At 37.2% G+C, this 15,803-nt stretch overlaps 2 protein-coding genes across 2 annotated transcripts; both read left to right on the top strand.

The window, feature by feature from the left end:
* The first annotated feature begins 62 nt into the window (after positions 1 to 62).
* On the top strand, positions 63 to 4,983 carry LOC130240990 (serine/threonine-protein kinase pim-2-like). The gene is made up of 7 exons (XM_056472684.1): positions 63 to 171; positions 1,942 to 2,534; positions 3,147 to 3,168; positions 3,793 to 3,938; positions 4,084 to 4,462; positions 4,596 to 4,772; positions 4,877 to 4,983. The coding sequence occupies exons 1-7, from the start codon at positions 63 to 65 to the stop codon at positions 4,981 to 4,983; spliced, it is 1,533 nt and encodes a 510-aa protein (XP_056328659.1).
* A 5,656-nt stretch (positions 4,984 to 10,639) lies between these two features.
* On the top strand, positions 10,640 to 14,882 carry LOC130240972 (serine/threonine-protein kinase pim-2-like). The gene is made up of 6 exons (XM_056472662.1): positions 10,640 to 10,748; positions 12,519 to 13,100; positions 13,692 to 13,837; positions 13,983 to 14,361; positions 14,495 to 14,671; positions 14,776 to 14,882. The coding sequence occupies exons 1-6, from the start codon at positions 10,640 to 10,642 to the stop codon at positions 14,880 to 14,882; spliced, it is 1,500 nt and encodes a 499-aa protein (XP_056328637.1).
* The last annotated feature ends 921 nt before the right edge of the window (positions 14,883 to 15,803 follow it).

Here is a 15,803-nt window from a genome sequence, read left to right as displayed (position 1 = left end):
TTTTTATTGTAAGTATATATATTTTTTTTGTCATCTATAAGTGTACATAAGTTTACCCAACAATGTTACTTACCGTACTCGGAGTTATTGCTCTCTTCCTGAGAGAAAGAAACACCAACAACACTGAAGAAGAGGGCCAGAATGATGTACCACCTGTGAGGAACAGTGACGGTAAACGATATGTCCATTTTATGTAACACATGTGCTTCATTTTCTTAACTGGAGTCTGTGTAGAGCTCTACGCTTATTTTTATCTTACTGGGAGAAAACATTACAAAACACAGTGAATACGGTTAATTGGTTTTAATCTAATTCTTTTGGTTTAAACACAGGGGTGTCAAACATTAGCCACCCAAATGTGTCTATTAGTATTACATAGACAAGTAGATACATATTACAAGTTATTTTCTTTGCTTCAAAATGAAAGGTTTAGTTCACACAAAGATGAAACCCAAACCCTGAGACCTTAAGTAAGAAATTAGGGTATTTTAGGCGACATCAGAGAGCTCCCTCATCCTCCATAGACAACAAGAGACAGCTCAAAGACATGAAGGGTACTAAAATGTAAGGCTAGGCGATATGGCAAAAATACTGTCTCAATAATCATTTTCCATATTGAACAATATGTATTTTGATATAAGAGTAATTCTAGCATTATGGATGTGACATTTGCAGTAAAAACTCAAAACAAATTCACAGAGAAGGTATATATTCATATTATATTGAAACATCTGTTTACATTTTCCAAAAGAGCTAAATACAGAGTTATGGGATCAAAACAATATTAATCTGTAAACATTTGTATACTTTAAATGAGGAAAATAAGCACACGTTATGGATTTTATCAAAACAGTTAGCGAGTTTACGGTATACAGCATACTTTGTAGAAATTCTGTGAATTAAACTGCACCACCCAAAATAAATAATGCAAATCTAAAGAATAAGAGTTGTTTCTCTATAGAACAAAAATTATTGACTATTTTGTTTTACATTTTTGTATTTATGAGGAAAAAACTTTGTTATGGATGTGACGTCCCTCCGTCTCTCTCTGTGAAATTGGCACTTGTGTGACTTTAGGTAATCAAATATAATTGTTTGAGGACATTGAGTAGTTTTGTAGTACATTAAAATACAAGCCTACACAAAAAGGGTTTAGCTATTTTGGTAAAAACTTATTTTTTTCATGGCAAGGTTGACATTTGCATGGAATTGCTCACAAGTTGTTAATGCTTTCAGATTTGAAAGAGAATGACTGAATCTACAAAAATTAGAGGGTCCATTAAATGGCATAACATAAATTTTTAGTGGCGGAAAATTCTGTACATTTCTAATATCAACACTTTTTTAGTTTCCCATTGTACATTTCTGCTGTGATCAATATAGAGTAAAAGAGTACAGAGCTTCTCATTGTTAATGACATAAATGTTAACACGATTCGATATAATATCATTTATCGGCCCAGCTCTACTAAAAAGCATGTCACCTAAAATATCTTAAATTGTGTTGTGAAGATGAATAAAGGTTTGGGTTAGGAAAGACATAAGGGTGAGTAACAAGTTTCATTTTTGGGGAAACTAACACTCAGAAAAACCTCAATTAATGAGTAAATAAACTATACTTTAGGACAAATCTCCACCTGCTGGGGGTTTTAAGTGTCACTTTTATTTAGAACAATCCACAACAGGCCGAAACCAGCCGAAGTACAAGCACAAAACACTCAAAATATTGTCCAATTATTGCTATTCAAGAAGATGACATAAAATAAAATATTAAAACCGTTAATCAATGTCATTTGAGTTTGAGACCACTGTCACAACATAAAGAAGCACATCTTAAAACGTCACTTCATAATTTACAGCATTCATTAATATGCTTAATAACTGTAAATAAATATCATCTGAATAAAACTGAAATCTTTTTTATATGAATCCTTTCTTTTAGGTCGAGAAATCGATGACTGGTGTAAAGAATCATCACCGGAGGAGCCTGTCAGTGTTCACAGTGAGGAACCATCACCAGAGGAGCCTGTCAGTGTTCACAGTGAGGAACCATCACCGGAGGAGCCTGTCAGTGTTCACAGTGAAGAACCATCACTGGAGGAGCCTGTCAGTGTTCACAGTGAGGAACCATCACTGGAGGAGCCTGTCAGTGTTCACAGTGAAGAACCATCACCGGAGGAGCCTGTCAGTGTTCACAGTGAGGAACCATCACTGGAGGAGCCTGTCAGTGTTCACAGTGAAGAACCATCACTGGAGGAGCCTGTCAGTGTTCACAGTGAGGAACCATCACTGGAGGAGCCTGTCAGTGTTCACAGTGAAGAACCATCACCGGAGGAGCCTGTCAGTGTTCACAGTGAGGAACCATCACTGGAGGAGCCTGTCAGTGTTCACAGTGAGGAACCATCACTGGAGGAGCCTGTCAGTGTTCACAGTGAGGAACCATCACTGGAGGAGCCTGTCAGTGTTCACAGTGAAGAACCATCACCGGAGGAGCCTGTCAGTGTTCACAGTGAGGAACCATCACTGGAGGAGCCTGTCAGTGTTCACAGTGAAGAACCATCACTGGAGGAGCCTGTCAGTGTTCACAGTGAAGAACCATCACTGGAGGAGCCTGTCAGTGTTCACAGTGAGGAACCATCACTGGAGGAGCCTGTCAGTGTTCACAGTGAAGAACCATCACCGGAGGAGCCTGTCAGTGTTCACAGTGAGGAACCATCACTGGAGGAGCCTGTCAGTGTTCACAGTGAGGAACCATCACTGGAGGAGCCTGTCAGTGTTCACAGTGAGGAACCATCACTGGAGGAGCCTGTCAGTGTTCACAGTGAAGAACCATCACCGGAGGAGCCTGTCAGTGTTCACAGTGAGGAACCATCACTGGAGGAGCCTGTCAGTGTTCACAGTGAGGAACCATCACTTGTAGAGCCTGTCAGTGTTCACAGTGAGGAACCATCGCTGGAGGAATCATCACTGGATCTCAGCTTCTTCTCTGCTGAGTCGAGCTGGAAGGATGATCTCTCTTCAAGCTTCTTAACTGTTGAGTCGAGCTGGAGTGATGGTCTGTCTTCAAGCTTCTTAACTGCTGAGTCTGGCTGTGGAGATGATGAACCTTTATATGTTGTCTCTGCTGAACCTGAGATATTGATGAAGGACAAAGAGACACAAATCATTGGTAAGTTTACTACCATGACCCTACAGTTATCCAACACACATGCATATTTTAACAATGGTTTATGCTTTAAACAGACTTTAGTGTGTGTTTTTTTAGGAATAGATGAAAATGCACCTATTTATGAAGATTTAATATATATCGTATTCATATTTAAGGGATAGTTCACCCAAAACTGGAACTGTCATCATTTGCTCACCCTTTACTTGTTCCAAACCTGTCTGAGAATCTTTCTCCTGTTGAAAATAAAAAAAATGATAGTTTGAGGAAAGCTTGAAACCTGTAACTACTGACTTTCAGAGTATTTGTTTTTCCTACTGTTAAAGACGGTGGTTACAGGTTTTCAGTTTTCTTCTAAATTTCTTCTTTATTTAACAGACGAAACTCACAAATGTTTGGAAACACTTGAGGGAGAGTAAATAGCCAGTACATTTTCATTGTTGGGTGAACTATACCTTTAAGGTGAGACTGAATATTTTACACTCATTTGTTTATTTTACCACCAAATAAACTTTTAAGGGACAGATATTCAGTGTAGAATCGCAATTTATATATGAAAGAGGAAACGTTTTAGATGAAGGTACTGTACCACTGTTGATTTCTGATCTCTTCTTCGTCTTTCCACAGAGATCAATTCCCACTGCTATGAAATTGAAGCTCAGCTGGGTGAAGGAGGCTGTGGAGCAGTTTTCGCAGGGACCCGTATAGAAGATGGTCTTCAGGTGGCAGTAAAAGTGTCTGATTTCGAGAAGGAGAAGCGATTCATCAGTGTCGTAAGTAGTCTGCTTTCATTTACTGTTTTCTTGTCATATTTATCTTAGACTATCTTTATCTTAGACATTGCAACAGTTTGTCCAGGACTTGCTTATTGAAAATACCTTTTCTATCAAATGATCTTCACAACTGTCTTTCTTCTAGGATGGGTTTGAAGATCCACTTCCACTGGAGATCGCTCTGCACTTTCTTGCCAATAAAGGCCCCAAGATTAAGGAAATCATCGAGCTTCTGGACTGGAAGGTGGATGCTGATAACTACTTTATGGTGCTAGAGCAGCCCATACCCTGCATCAGCTTGTATGCTTTCCTTATCGACTGCAAAGGCATTGTTCCAGAGGGCAAGTTACGAAAGATCATGTTCCAGACAACAATTGCAGCCCAAACATGCTGCCAGCGTGGAGTTCTTCATCGTGATATCAAGCTGGAGAACTTGCTGATTAACCCGGACACCCTTGAGGTCAAACTGATTGACTTCGGGTGCGGCGACCTCCTTACTGAGGACAGTTACCAATCCATTAGAGGTATGTTCATCCTTCAAAGCTGTAAGAAGGGTCTTGAACTCTGCTGATGAGTCAAGATTTATTTTTTTACGTGACTTTTGAAACATTGGCTGTTGTTTATCTATACTGTTGTTGGAAACAAATTCTCTTTCAGGCACCAGAGAGTACTTCCCTCCCGAGTTTGCGTCAACTGGAAGATACCACGGGGAACCAGCGACAGTCTGGTCACTTGGAGTTGTTCTGTTTTTGCTAGTTTTCTACAGATTTCCAGAACAAAGTGACTTGCCCAGAATGAACGACAGAAGGCTGAGGATTAAAGGCTTGTCAAGAGGTGAGATCTTCACTGAGGCTAAAGATAGTTATAATTTGAATGTCATTTAAACAAGCATGTATAAACATAATAACTACAAGTTACTCTTTCTTCTTTCTGCATAGACGGCTGCGATTTCTTCCACGGCTGTCTGCAGTTCGACTACAAGGATCGGCTTGAACTGCAAAACCTCAGTTCCCATAAGTGGTTTAGGGTATTGAATACATTTTGACATTAGCCATCTTACACTGTCATAAGCCAGGTTTCATTTGACATTAGCCATCTTACACTGTCATAAGCCAGGTTTCATTTGACATTGACCATCTTACACTGTCATAAGCCAGGTTTCATTTGACATTAGCCATCTAACACTGTCATAAGCCAGGTTTCATTTGACATTAGCCATCTTACACTGTCATAAACCAGGTTTCATTTGACATTGGCCATCTTACACTGTCATAAGCCAGGTTTCCATCTCAACATGACGTTAGTTAGGTGCAGTTGTTAGAGCAGCTCAGTAAGTTAGAGTTTATTCGACAAATTAGTGTTTCCTTCTACCATTTTTAGCATTAATGAATTTTTTGCACAAGCAACACCTCCATTACTGATTTCAACACATTTCAACACAGGTGAATGGAAACCAAGCTAAATCTTATGTTCTTCCATTTCTAATCTGTTCTTTTTACTACATGTTGTTTGTTTAATCTATTTATGCTTTAAAATGTGTCTCTGTTTATGTTTCAGACGAGAACAAGGAGGAATGAGGAGAACTGTCCTGATTTAATGGATGGATGCAGTCATTCCAACCACCCCATAACTTCCAACTAAATTCCATATAAATAAATAAAGAAATGATAAAGCACTTAACAATTTGGACCTTTATATGGTATACGTGCCTCTTCCTGCACTTTACCATCAGCTTTTGCACTAACTCTTGGACTTTTACATGCTAAAATAAAATGTATAATAAAATAATAAATAAAAATACATATCTCAGTCGTTCCCAATTCAGGTCCATATATTTTTGTGTGTCTCTGTAACATGTAATTTGGGACTGATCAGAGAGACTTCTGGACCAATGATTACTGGGAACAACTGATATATATACAGGGTTTCCAATTAACATTATCACTCACCATCCAATTTGGCCACAAAACTGGAAAAAAAAAATTAATTAATAATAAAATGTTAAAATCATTACTATAAAACAATATAACATATAAAATAAAACAATTACAAAAGCGTCTATATTGAAATATAAATTATTAACTGGCCTGTTATTGACCAATCAAAATTCTTCTAGAAACAAAAAATAAATAAAACAATCAAAAAGTTCACCCAATAATTAAAGTTATGTTATTTATTAATCATGCTCATGTTCATCTTCAGAACTATTTTAATCCAGACTCAAAGTCTTACATTTACATTTAGTCATTTAGCAGACGCTTTTATCTAAAGCGACTTACAAATGAGGACAAGGAAGCAATTTACACAACTATAAGAGCAGCAGTGAACAAGTGCTATAGACAAGTTTCAGGTGTGTAAAGTCTAAGAAGCTAAGCAAGTTAAGTCTGACAAGTTAAGTCTGACTCAAACATCCTCAAAACAGACAACATGTCTTCACATAAAACAAACATTTGTATTCAGTTTCTTCTCCTCAGTGTCAGTATAGAGCACGCGTTCACAGCACTGTGGAGTGACATATGCCCACGTGCAACTTCCTGTGTTAAATAAATGCACAGGTGCATTCAAGGTTACATGTCAGAGGCGCGACACGTGAACGCGAGCCCTATACTGACACTGAGGGAAGAAATTGTTGAATAAAGTTATGTTTGTTTTATGTGCACATAAGCGTATACTCATAGTCAGGAACACTGCTGTCTATGAAGGATTAAGAAACTCAGATTTGACTAAAATATCTTCTTTATTTTCATTTAAATATCTTCATTTGTGCTCTGAAGATGAATAAAGTTACTACCTTTAGTGTTTGCTTTAATATTGTTCTCATATACAAGCATCTTTAGTCTAATCATTAATCATCATTTACTGACTAGTGATCTTATATGTAGGTGATATAGGTTATTTTATGGTGAGCGATAATCCAAATCCTGTATATATAGGTGGCGAGGTCCGTTCCTCCACGTGGTGCCACTGGAAACTGCCCATCCTAAAGATGGTGCTGAGCTGAACACGGACACAAAATGGCATCAGGCTGGGGCGACAAGCCTGACAACTGATGACAGTTATGATGAATTTTGTACTAAATGTTGAAATAAAGTCACATTTTTACAAAATAAGTATTTATTCTGTTTTTTTAAGGCTGATTACTGTGTAAACATTTCAAGAGAGATCAGTCAGGCACAAAAAATGACAACATTTGTAGATTTAACAAAGAATAGTTTTGCTTAATGCTATTGAGCTGAATGTGATGTTCAAGTGTGATGGAGTTTTTAGCATTTGAGAACAAATGCACTGTAAAAAATGCTTCTCCTCCAGCTGCAAACCAGCACCGTGGTGGGAAACACCTATACACTCTTGTTCACACACACTCACTATTCATTCATTTTCGTTTCGGCTTAGTCCCTTTATTAATCTGTGGTCGCCACAGCGAAATAAACCGCCAATTTATCTAGCATATGTTTTATGCAGCGGATGCCCTTCCAGATGCAACCCATCTCTGGAGAAACATCCATACACACTCATTCGCACACATACATACACTATGGACAATTTAGCCAATCCAATTCACCTGGACCGCATATCTTTGGACTGTAGGAGAAACCAGAACACCAGGAGGAAACCCACGCGAACGCGGGGAGAACATGCAAACTCCACACAGAAACACCAACTGACCCAGCTAAGGCTCGAACAAGCGGCCTTCTTGTTGTGAGGCAACAGCACTATCTACTGCGCCACCGCTTTTTCCATTTTGAGATGGAAACCAGTGCACGAGGAGGAAACCCACATGAACACAGAGAACAGGCAATTTCCACACAGAAATGCCAACTGGCACGGCCGGTGTTCTGTCGATTTGTTCTACTTTGTCAGATTGTCCTACCTCTCATTCAAAAAGTAGGTATCACATATTGAAGACGCAATGTGCTACTCATCTGATTTTGCTACCAGTGTAAATTTTAATGTGGAGTAGTGTGATATGAAGCTGTAATATCACCCTAACCACCGGGTGTCCTGACATTTTATCCTACCCATCATATTATTTTACCAACACTGTATTTGGATGGTTCTGAGGTTGGGGTTAGGGGTTAGGTAGGTTAGAGTTAATTTACAGCTTCATATCACAGTAGTCCACATTAAAGTTTACACTGGTAGCAAAATCAGATGGGTAACATATTGTGCCATCAAAATGTGCTGCCTACTTTTTGAATGGGAGGTAGGACAATATGACAACATAGGACAGTTCGAACACTGGGACTCGAACCTGCGACCTTCTTGCTGTGAGGCGACAGTACTAACTACTACAAATTCAAGTAGATTGAACATAAAACAAAAGTGTCCCCCGAAGAAATGTAAGAATCGTGTTGTCTTAACTCATTGAAAGGAGTCAAAACAGCATTATAAATTTCTCCATCACACACACACACACATGAAGAGCATTTCTGAAACTGCATTAGCTGCAATAGCAAACATTGTGAGTAAAAACTGACAAACAAACAAGCAGAGTATTCTGTCCATTTTATGAGCATCTGTACTGCCAAAGAACTGTCTCGTACCTCCAAAAGCCACTGTGCATTTATGGACTCTTCACAAGACTGTTATGACGTGTTTAACGGTCATCAGCATCTTAAATCCTTGAAAGTTTTTAATATTTAGATTATTTATGTATTTGTGTATGTATTGTATCACCTTTGCATCAAATTACAAAAAAGCTAATTATTGTTTGTTGGTGTTTCTAATGCAGCGTCTATGGACAGAACAAGAAATTAGACATTTTTGTCTGTTCTGGCTGCCGTCATCAGTCTCACACAATTATTTTCCTTTTTCTGAAGGTCTTGATAAAACCATCGTGGAGTTTTTCTTGTATTATTTCAGCAAATAGGATTGTAAAAAAAAATATTTGTTGCACTCCCATTTACTGCGCTCTAAGTTTACCCAACTATGGTGACTTCTGCTGCTGAGAAACCTGGAAATGTGAAAAGAGTCCATTGCCTTTTATCTTCTGAGGCGCAAGTAATATACAAGAAAGAAGGCCCACAGTGGCTTCTCCTACAAATGACATTTTTTCTTTTTGATATTTGGCACCAGTATTTTAGCAAGTGACTATTTGGTTCTGTTTGACTTGTTGGATGGAAACGGTGCTTTATTTGCAAATATGCTTTATGCGACAAACAAACTTATCATTTTACTACTGATTTCCATGGATTCCCATCTGATCAACTAATTAATATCCAGTAAAACAAGTACTAATATGTATGATAACTAGCATGCTCCTACGTTTAACTATTTAATAAAAGTGTTAATCAAATTTCTGCAATACACACTGTCATAATTTAATGAGAAAATCTGAAATTCATAATTTTCAATGGTGATATGCTCATTTAAGCTGTGCACTACATGTTTTTAAGCTAAAAAAAAAAAACCTAGGAACATATTAAAATAAAAATCAATCCATGTCATGGTCTTTGCAGTGAACATTCAGAAACCTCCATTAACAAACATACAAGAATCTGCTTTCTACATACTTGGAGGTTTCTTCTATTTCCTCTGCTTCCTATAGTAAACTAAGAACAGCCATGTTTAATATTATCAAAATAACTTACAGACACTCAGACATGTGCAGAGATAGACCCTAATCAGTCCTACTCTAACTAGACAAGTGCCTTTTTTGACCAGTTTGTATTGTCATTCCCTACATTCACATCATTTATTCACATTTTACAACATACCTTAAGATTCAGAGTCATTCAAACCCCTGTGTAGATTATTATTATTATTAGTTATGTCGATTATTGTTAATAAATTAATAACTGTATTCTTTTACAAATAAATGCATCAAATTATTTGATCATTACATATAATGATAATTTACAAGCTGGTATCTTTGTTATCAAATAACAGAACAAACTAATAAAGAACGAGCAATTTATAAACCCAAACAGAAAGTGAAGGGAAAAGTTTATTATTTGCTGGAACAAGCATTAGTGAAATGAGTTGATGAATAATCAGATTTAGACACAGCTAGTTTTATTATTGAATGAATCTGATTATTCGCTCATTAATACATGCCTTAATTTCATTGATCTCAGCATTATCGTTAACCTTCCGTTACTTGCATCTGCATTTGCAGTGTAAATGGGCTTTAATAAGTTAACATTAGATCAAATGACTTAATGTGATATTCAATATCATATCTCGGCTTTTAATGTGTAGACAAGCGCTTACCGCCAACAATTATATTTAAATTAGCTACAAAACGAATGCTAATATTAGACATATCTTACCTGTGAACGATTTAAATTGAGTCTGATAAATAAACACAAAACGGACAGTAAAGACTCTTCAAACGGGAAATGTTTAAGAATTTTATTTTGCTCCAAAAACAGCCGCGGTTAAACAACAGCACCACTCACGTCATTAAACTGACCAATCACTTAGCAACAGTAGAACGTTGAGAACGCGGGTTCGATCGTGACGCCAGAGCTAATAGGCACTCTCTCGGTGAAATTCCTTCATTGCTTTTATTTGACAGATATCGAGAAGGTGAACAAAGTTTGCTGTGAGTAATTTGCTCTGCTAATACTGTCAATTGATAGCGTACGGTTTATTGAGGCTCACTTTGATAAATAAGCTTTACTTACAGTAAATTTCAGTTTTTATTGTAAGTATATTTTGATTTTCTCATCTATAAGAGTACGTAAGTTTACCCAATAATGTTACTTACCGTACTCGGAGTTATTGCTCTCTTCCTGAGAGAAAGAAACACCAACAACACTGAAGAAGAGGGCCAGAAAGATGTACCACCTGTGAGGAACAGTGACGGTAAACGATATGTCCATTTTATGTAACACATGTGCTTCATTTTCTTAACTGGAGTCTGTGTAGAGCTCTACGCTTATTTTTATCTTACTGGGAGAAAACATTACAAAACACAGTGAATACGGTTAATTGGTTTTAATCTAATTCTTTTTGTTTAAACACAGGGGTGTCAAACATTAGCCACCCAAATGTGTCTATTAGTATTACATAGACAAGTAGATACATATTACAAGTTATTTTCTTTGCTTCAAAATGAAAGATTTAGTTCAGCCAAAAATGAAACCCAAACCCTGAGACCATAAGTAAGAAATTAGGGTATTTTAGGCGACATCAGAGAGCTCCCTCATCCTCCATAGACAACAAGAGACAGCTCAAAGACATGAAGGGTACTAAAATGTAAGGCTGGGCGATATGGCAAAAATACTGTCTCAATAATCATTTTCCATATTGAACAATATGTATTTTGATATAAGAGTAATTCCAGCATTATGGATGTGACATTTGCAGTAAAAACTCAAAACAAATTCACAGGGAAGGTATATATTCATATTATATTGAAACATCTGTTTACATTTTCCAAAAGAGCTAAATACAGAGTTATGGGATCAAAACAATATTAATCTGTAAACATTTGTTATACTTTAAATAAGGAAAATAAGCACACGTTATGGATTTTATCAAAAAAGTTAGCGAGTTTACGGTATACAGCATACTTTGTAGAAATCTGTGAATTAAACTGCACAACCCAAAATAAATAATGCAAATCTAAAGAATAAGAGTTGTTTCTCTATAGAACAAAAATTATTGACTATTTTGTTTTACATTTTTGTATTTATGAGGAAAAAACTTTGTTATGGATGTGACGTCCCTCCGTCTCTCTCTGTGAAATTGTCACTTGTGTGACTTTAGTTAATCAAATATAATTGTTTGAGGACATTGAGTAGTTTTGTAGTACATTAAATTACAAGCCTACAAAAAAAGGGTTTCGCTATTTTGGTAAAAACTTATTTTTTTCATGGCAAGGTTGACATTTGCATGGAATTGGTCACAAGTTGTTAATGCTTTCAGATTTGAAAGAGAATGACTGAATCTACAAAAATTAGAGGGTCCATTAAATGACATAACATAAATTTTTAGTGGCCGAAAATTCAGTACATTTCTAATATCAACACTTTTTTAGTTTTCCATTGTACATTTCTGCTGTGATCAATATAGAGTAAAAGAGTACAGAGCTTCTCATTGTTAATGACATAAATGTTAACACGATTCGATATAATATCATTTATCGGCCCAGCTCTACTAAAAAGCATGTCACCTAAAATATCTTAAATTGTGTTGTGAAGATGAATAAAGGTTTGGGTTAGGAAAGACATAAGGGTGAGTAACAAGTTTCATTTTTAGGGAAACTAACACTCAGAAAAACCTCAATTAATGAGTAAATAAACTATACTTTGGGACAAATCTCCACCTGCTGGGGGTTTTAAGTGTCACTTTTATTTAGGACAATCCACAACAGGCCGAAACCAGCCGAAGTACAAGCACAAAACACTCAAAATATTGTCCAATTATTGCTATTCAAGAAAATGACATAAAATAAAATATTAAAACCGTTAATCAATGTCATTTGAGTTTGAGACCACTGTCACAACATAAAGAAGCACATCTTAAAACGTCACTTCATAATTTACAGCATTCATTAATATGCTTAATAACTGTAAATAAATATCATCTGAATAAAACTAAAATCTTTTTTATATGAATCCTTTCTTTTAGGTCGAGAAATCGATGACTGGTGTAAAGAATCATCAACGGAGGAGCCTGTCAGTGTTCACAGTGAAGAACCATCACTAGTAGAGCCTGTCAGTGTTCACAGTGAAGAACCATCACTGGAGGAGCCTGTCAGTGTTCACAGTGAGGAACCATCACTGGAGGAGCCTGTCAGTGTTCACAGTGAGGAACCATCACTGGAGGAGCCTGTCAGTGTTCACAGTGAGGAACCATCACCGGAGGAGCCTGTCAGTGTTCACAGTGAGGAACCATCACTAGTAGAGCCTGTCAGTGTTCACAGTGAGGAACCATCACTAGTAGAGCCTGTCAGTGTTCACAGTGAGAAACCATCACTAGTAGAGCCTGTCAGTGTTCACAGTGAGGAACCATCACTAGTAGAGCCTGTCAGTGTTCACAGTGAGGAACCATCACTAGTAGAGCCTGTCAGTGTTCACAGTGAGGAACCATCACTAGTAGAGTCTTCAAGCTTCTTAACTGCTGAGTCTGGCTGTGGAGATGATGAACCTTTATATGTTGTCTCTGCTGAACCTGAGATATTGATGAAGGACAAAGAGACACAAATCATTGGTAAGTTTACTACCATGACCCTACAGTTATCCAACACACATGCATATTTTAACAATGGTTTATGCTTTAAACAGACTTTAGTGTGTGTTTTTTAGGAATAGATGAAAATGCACCTATTTATGAAGTTTTAATATATATCGTATTCATATTTAAGGGATAGTTCACCCAAAACTGGAACTGTCATCATTTGCTCACCCTTTACTTGTTCCAAACCTGTCATGATAGTTTGAGGAAAGCTTGAAACCTGTAACTACTGACTTTCAGAGTATTTGTTTTTCCTACTGTGGAAGACGGTGGTTACAGGTTTTCAGTTTTCTTCTAAATTTCTTCTTTATTTAACAGACGAAACTCACAAATGTTTGGAAACACTTGAGGGAGAGTAAATAGCCAGTACATTTTCATTGTTGGGTGAACTATACCTTTAAGGTGAGACTGAATATTTTACACTCATTTGTTTATTTTACCACCAAATAAACTTTTAAGGGACAGATATTCAGTGTAGAATCGCAATTTATATATGAAAGAGGAAACGTTTTAGATGAAGGTACTGTACCATTGTTGATTTCTGATCTCTTCTTCGTCTTTCCACAGAGATCAATTCCCACTGCTATGAAATTGAAGCTCAGCTGGGTGAAGGAGGCTGTGGAGCAGTTTTCGCAGGGACCCGTATAGAAGATGGTCTTCAGGTGGCAGTAAAAGTGTCTGATTTCAAGAAGGAGAAGCGATTCATCAGTGTCGTAAGTAGTCTGCTTTCATTTACTGTTTTCTTGTCATATTTATCTTATACTATCTTTATCTTAGACATTGCAACAGTTTGTCCTGGACTTGCTTATTGAAAATACCTTTTCTATCAAATGATCTTCACAACTGTCTTTCTTCTAGGATGGGTTTGAAAATCCACTTCCACTGGAGATTGCTCTGCACTTTCTTGCCAATAAAGGCCCCAAGATTAAGGAAATCATCGAGCTTCTGGACTGGAAGGTGGATGCTGATAACTACTTTATGGTGCTAGAGCAGCCCATACCCTGCATCAGCTTGTATGCTTTCCTTATCGACTGCAAAGGCATTGTTCCAGAGGACAAGTTACGAAAGATCATGTTCCAGACAACAATTGCAGCCCAAACATGCTGCCAGCGTGGAGTTCTTCATCGTGATATCAAGCTGGAGAACTTGCTGATTAACCCGGACACCCTTGAGGTCAAACTGATTGACTTCGGGTGCGGCGACCTCCTTACTGAGGACAGTTACCAATCCATTAGAGGTATGTTCATCCTTCAAAGCTGTAAGAAAGGTCTTAAACTCTGCTGATGAGTCAAGATTTATTTTTTTACGTGACTTTTGAAACATTGGCTGTTGTTTATCTATACTGTTGTTGGAAACAAATTCTCTTTCAGGCACCAGAGAGTACTTCCCTCCCGAGTTTGCATCAACTGGAAGATACCACGGGGAACCAGCGACAGTCTGGTCACTTGGAGTTGTTCTGTTTTTGCTAGTTTTCTACAGATATCCAGAACAAAGTGACTTGCCCAGAATGAACGACAGAAGGTTGAGGATTAAAGGCTTGTCAAGAGGTGAGATCTTCACTTAGGCTAAAGATGGTTATAATTTGAATGTCATTTAAACAAGCATGTATAAACATAATAACTACAAGTTACTCTTTCTTCTTTCTGCATAGACGGCTGCAATTTCTTCCACGGCTGTCTGCAGTTCGACTACAAGGATCGGCTTGAACTGCAAAACCTCAGTTCCCATAAGTGGTTTAGGGTATTGAATACATTTTGACATTAGCCATCTTACACTGTCATAAGCCAGGTTTCATTTGACATTAGCCATCTTACACTGTCATAAGCCAGGTTTCATTTGACATTAGCCATCTTACACTGTCATAAGCCAGGTTTCATTTGACATTAGCCATCTTACACTGTCATAAGCCAGGTTTCATTTGACATTAGCCATCTTACACTGTCAAAACTCAGGTTTCATTTGACATTGGCCATCTTACACTGTCATAAGCCAGGTTTCATTTGACATTGGCCATCTTACACTGTCATAAGCCAGGTTTCATTTGACATTGGCCATCTTACACTGTCATAAACCAGGTTTCATTTGACATTGGCCATCTTACACTGTCATAAGCCAGGTTTCCATCTCAACATGACGTTAGTTAGGTGCAGTTGTTAGAGCAGCTCACTAAGTTAAAGGTTTATTCTAAAATTAGTGTTTCCATCTCCCATTTTTAGCATTAATGAATTTTTTGCACAAGCAACACCTCCATTACTGATTTCAACACATTTAAACACAGGTGAATGGAAACCAAGCTAAATCTTATGTTCTTCCATTTCTAATCTGTTCTTTTTACTACATGTTGTTTGTTTAATCTATTTATGCTTTAAAATGTGTCTCTGTTTATGTTTCAGACGAGAACAAGGAGGAATGAGGAGAACTGTCCTGATTTAATGGATGGATGCAGTCATTCCAACCACCCCATAACTTCCAATTAAATTCCATATAAATAAATAAAGAAATGATAAAGCACTTAACAATTTGCACCTTTATATGGTATACGTGCCTCTTCCTGCACTTTAACATCAGCTTTTGCACTAACTCTTGCACTTTTACATGCTAAAATAAAATGTATAATAAAATAATAAATAAAAATACATATCTCAGTCGTTCCCAATTCAGGTCCATATATTTTTGTGT

This window comes from Danio aesculapii, chromosome 14, assembly GCF_903798145.1.
Source record: "Danio aesculapii chromosome 14, fDanAes4.1, whole genome shotgun sequence".
Classification (NCBI taxonomy): Eukaryota; Metazoa; Chordata; class Actinopteri; order Cypriniformes; family Danionidae; genus Danio; species Danio aesculapii.
This window is presented reverse-complemented; position numbering and strand designations above follow the sequence as displayed.

What these genes read in the sequence shown, in the direction of transcription:
- LOC130240990 (XM_056472684.1), top strand. Translation starts at nt 63, where the DNA reads ATGTTACTTACCGTACTCGGAGTTATTGCTCTCTTCCTGAGAGAAAGA. An exon ending in CAGTTACCAATCCATTAGAG is followed by an intron (nt 4,463 to 4,595) that starts GTATGTTCATCC and finishes ATTCTCTTTCAG; the next exon opens with GCACCAGAGAGTACTTCCCT. An exon ending in GATTAAAGGCTTGTCAAGAG is followed by an intron (nt 4,773 to 4,876) that starts GTGAGATCTTCA and finishes CTTTCTGCATAG; the next exon opens with ACGGCTGCGATTTCTTCCAC.
- LOC130240972 (XM_056472662.1), top strand. Translation starts at nt 10,640, where the DNA reads ATGTTACTTACCGTACTCGGAGTTATTGCTCTCTTCCTGAGAGAAAGA. An exon ending in ACCTGTGAGGAACAGTGACG is followed by an intron (nt 10,749 to 12,518) that starts GTAAACGATATG and finishes CCTTTCTTTTAG; the next exon opens with GTCGAGAAATCGATGACTGG. An exon ending in AGAAGCGATTCATCAGTGTC is followed by an intron (nt 13,838 to 13,982) that starts GTAAGTAGTCTG and finishes TCTTTCTTCTAG; the next exon opens with GATGGGTTTGAAAATCCACT.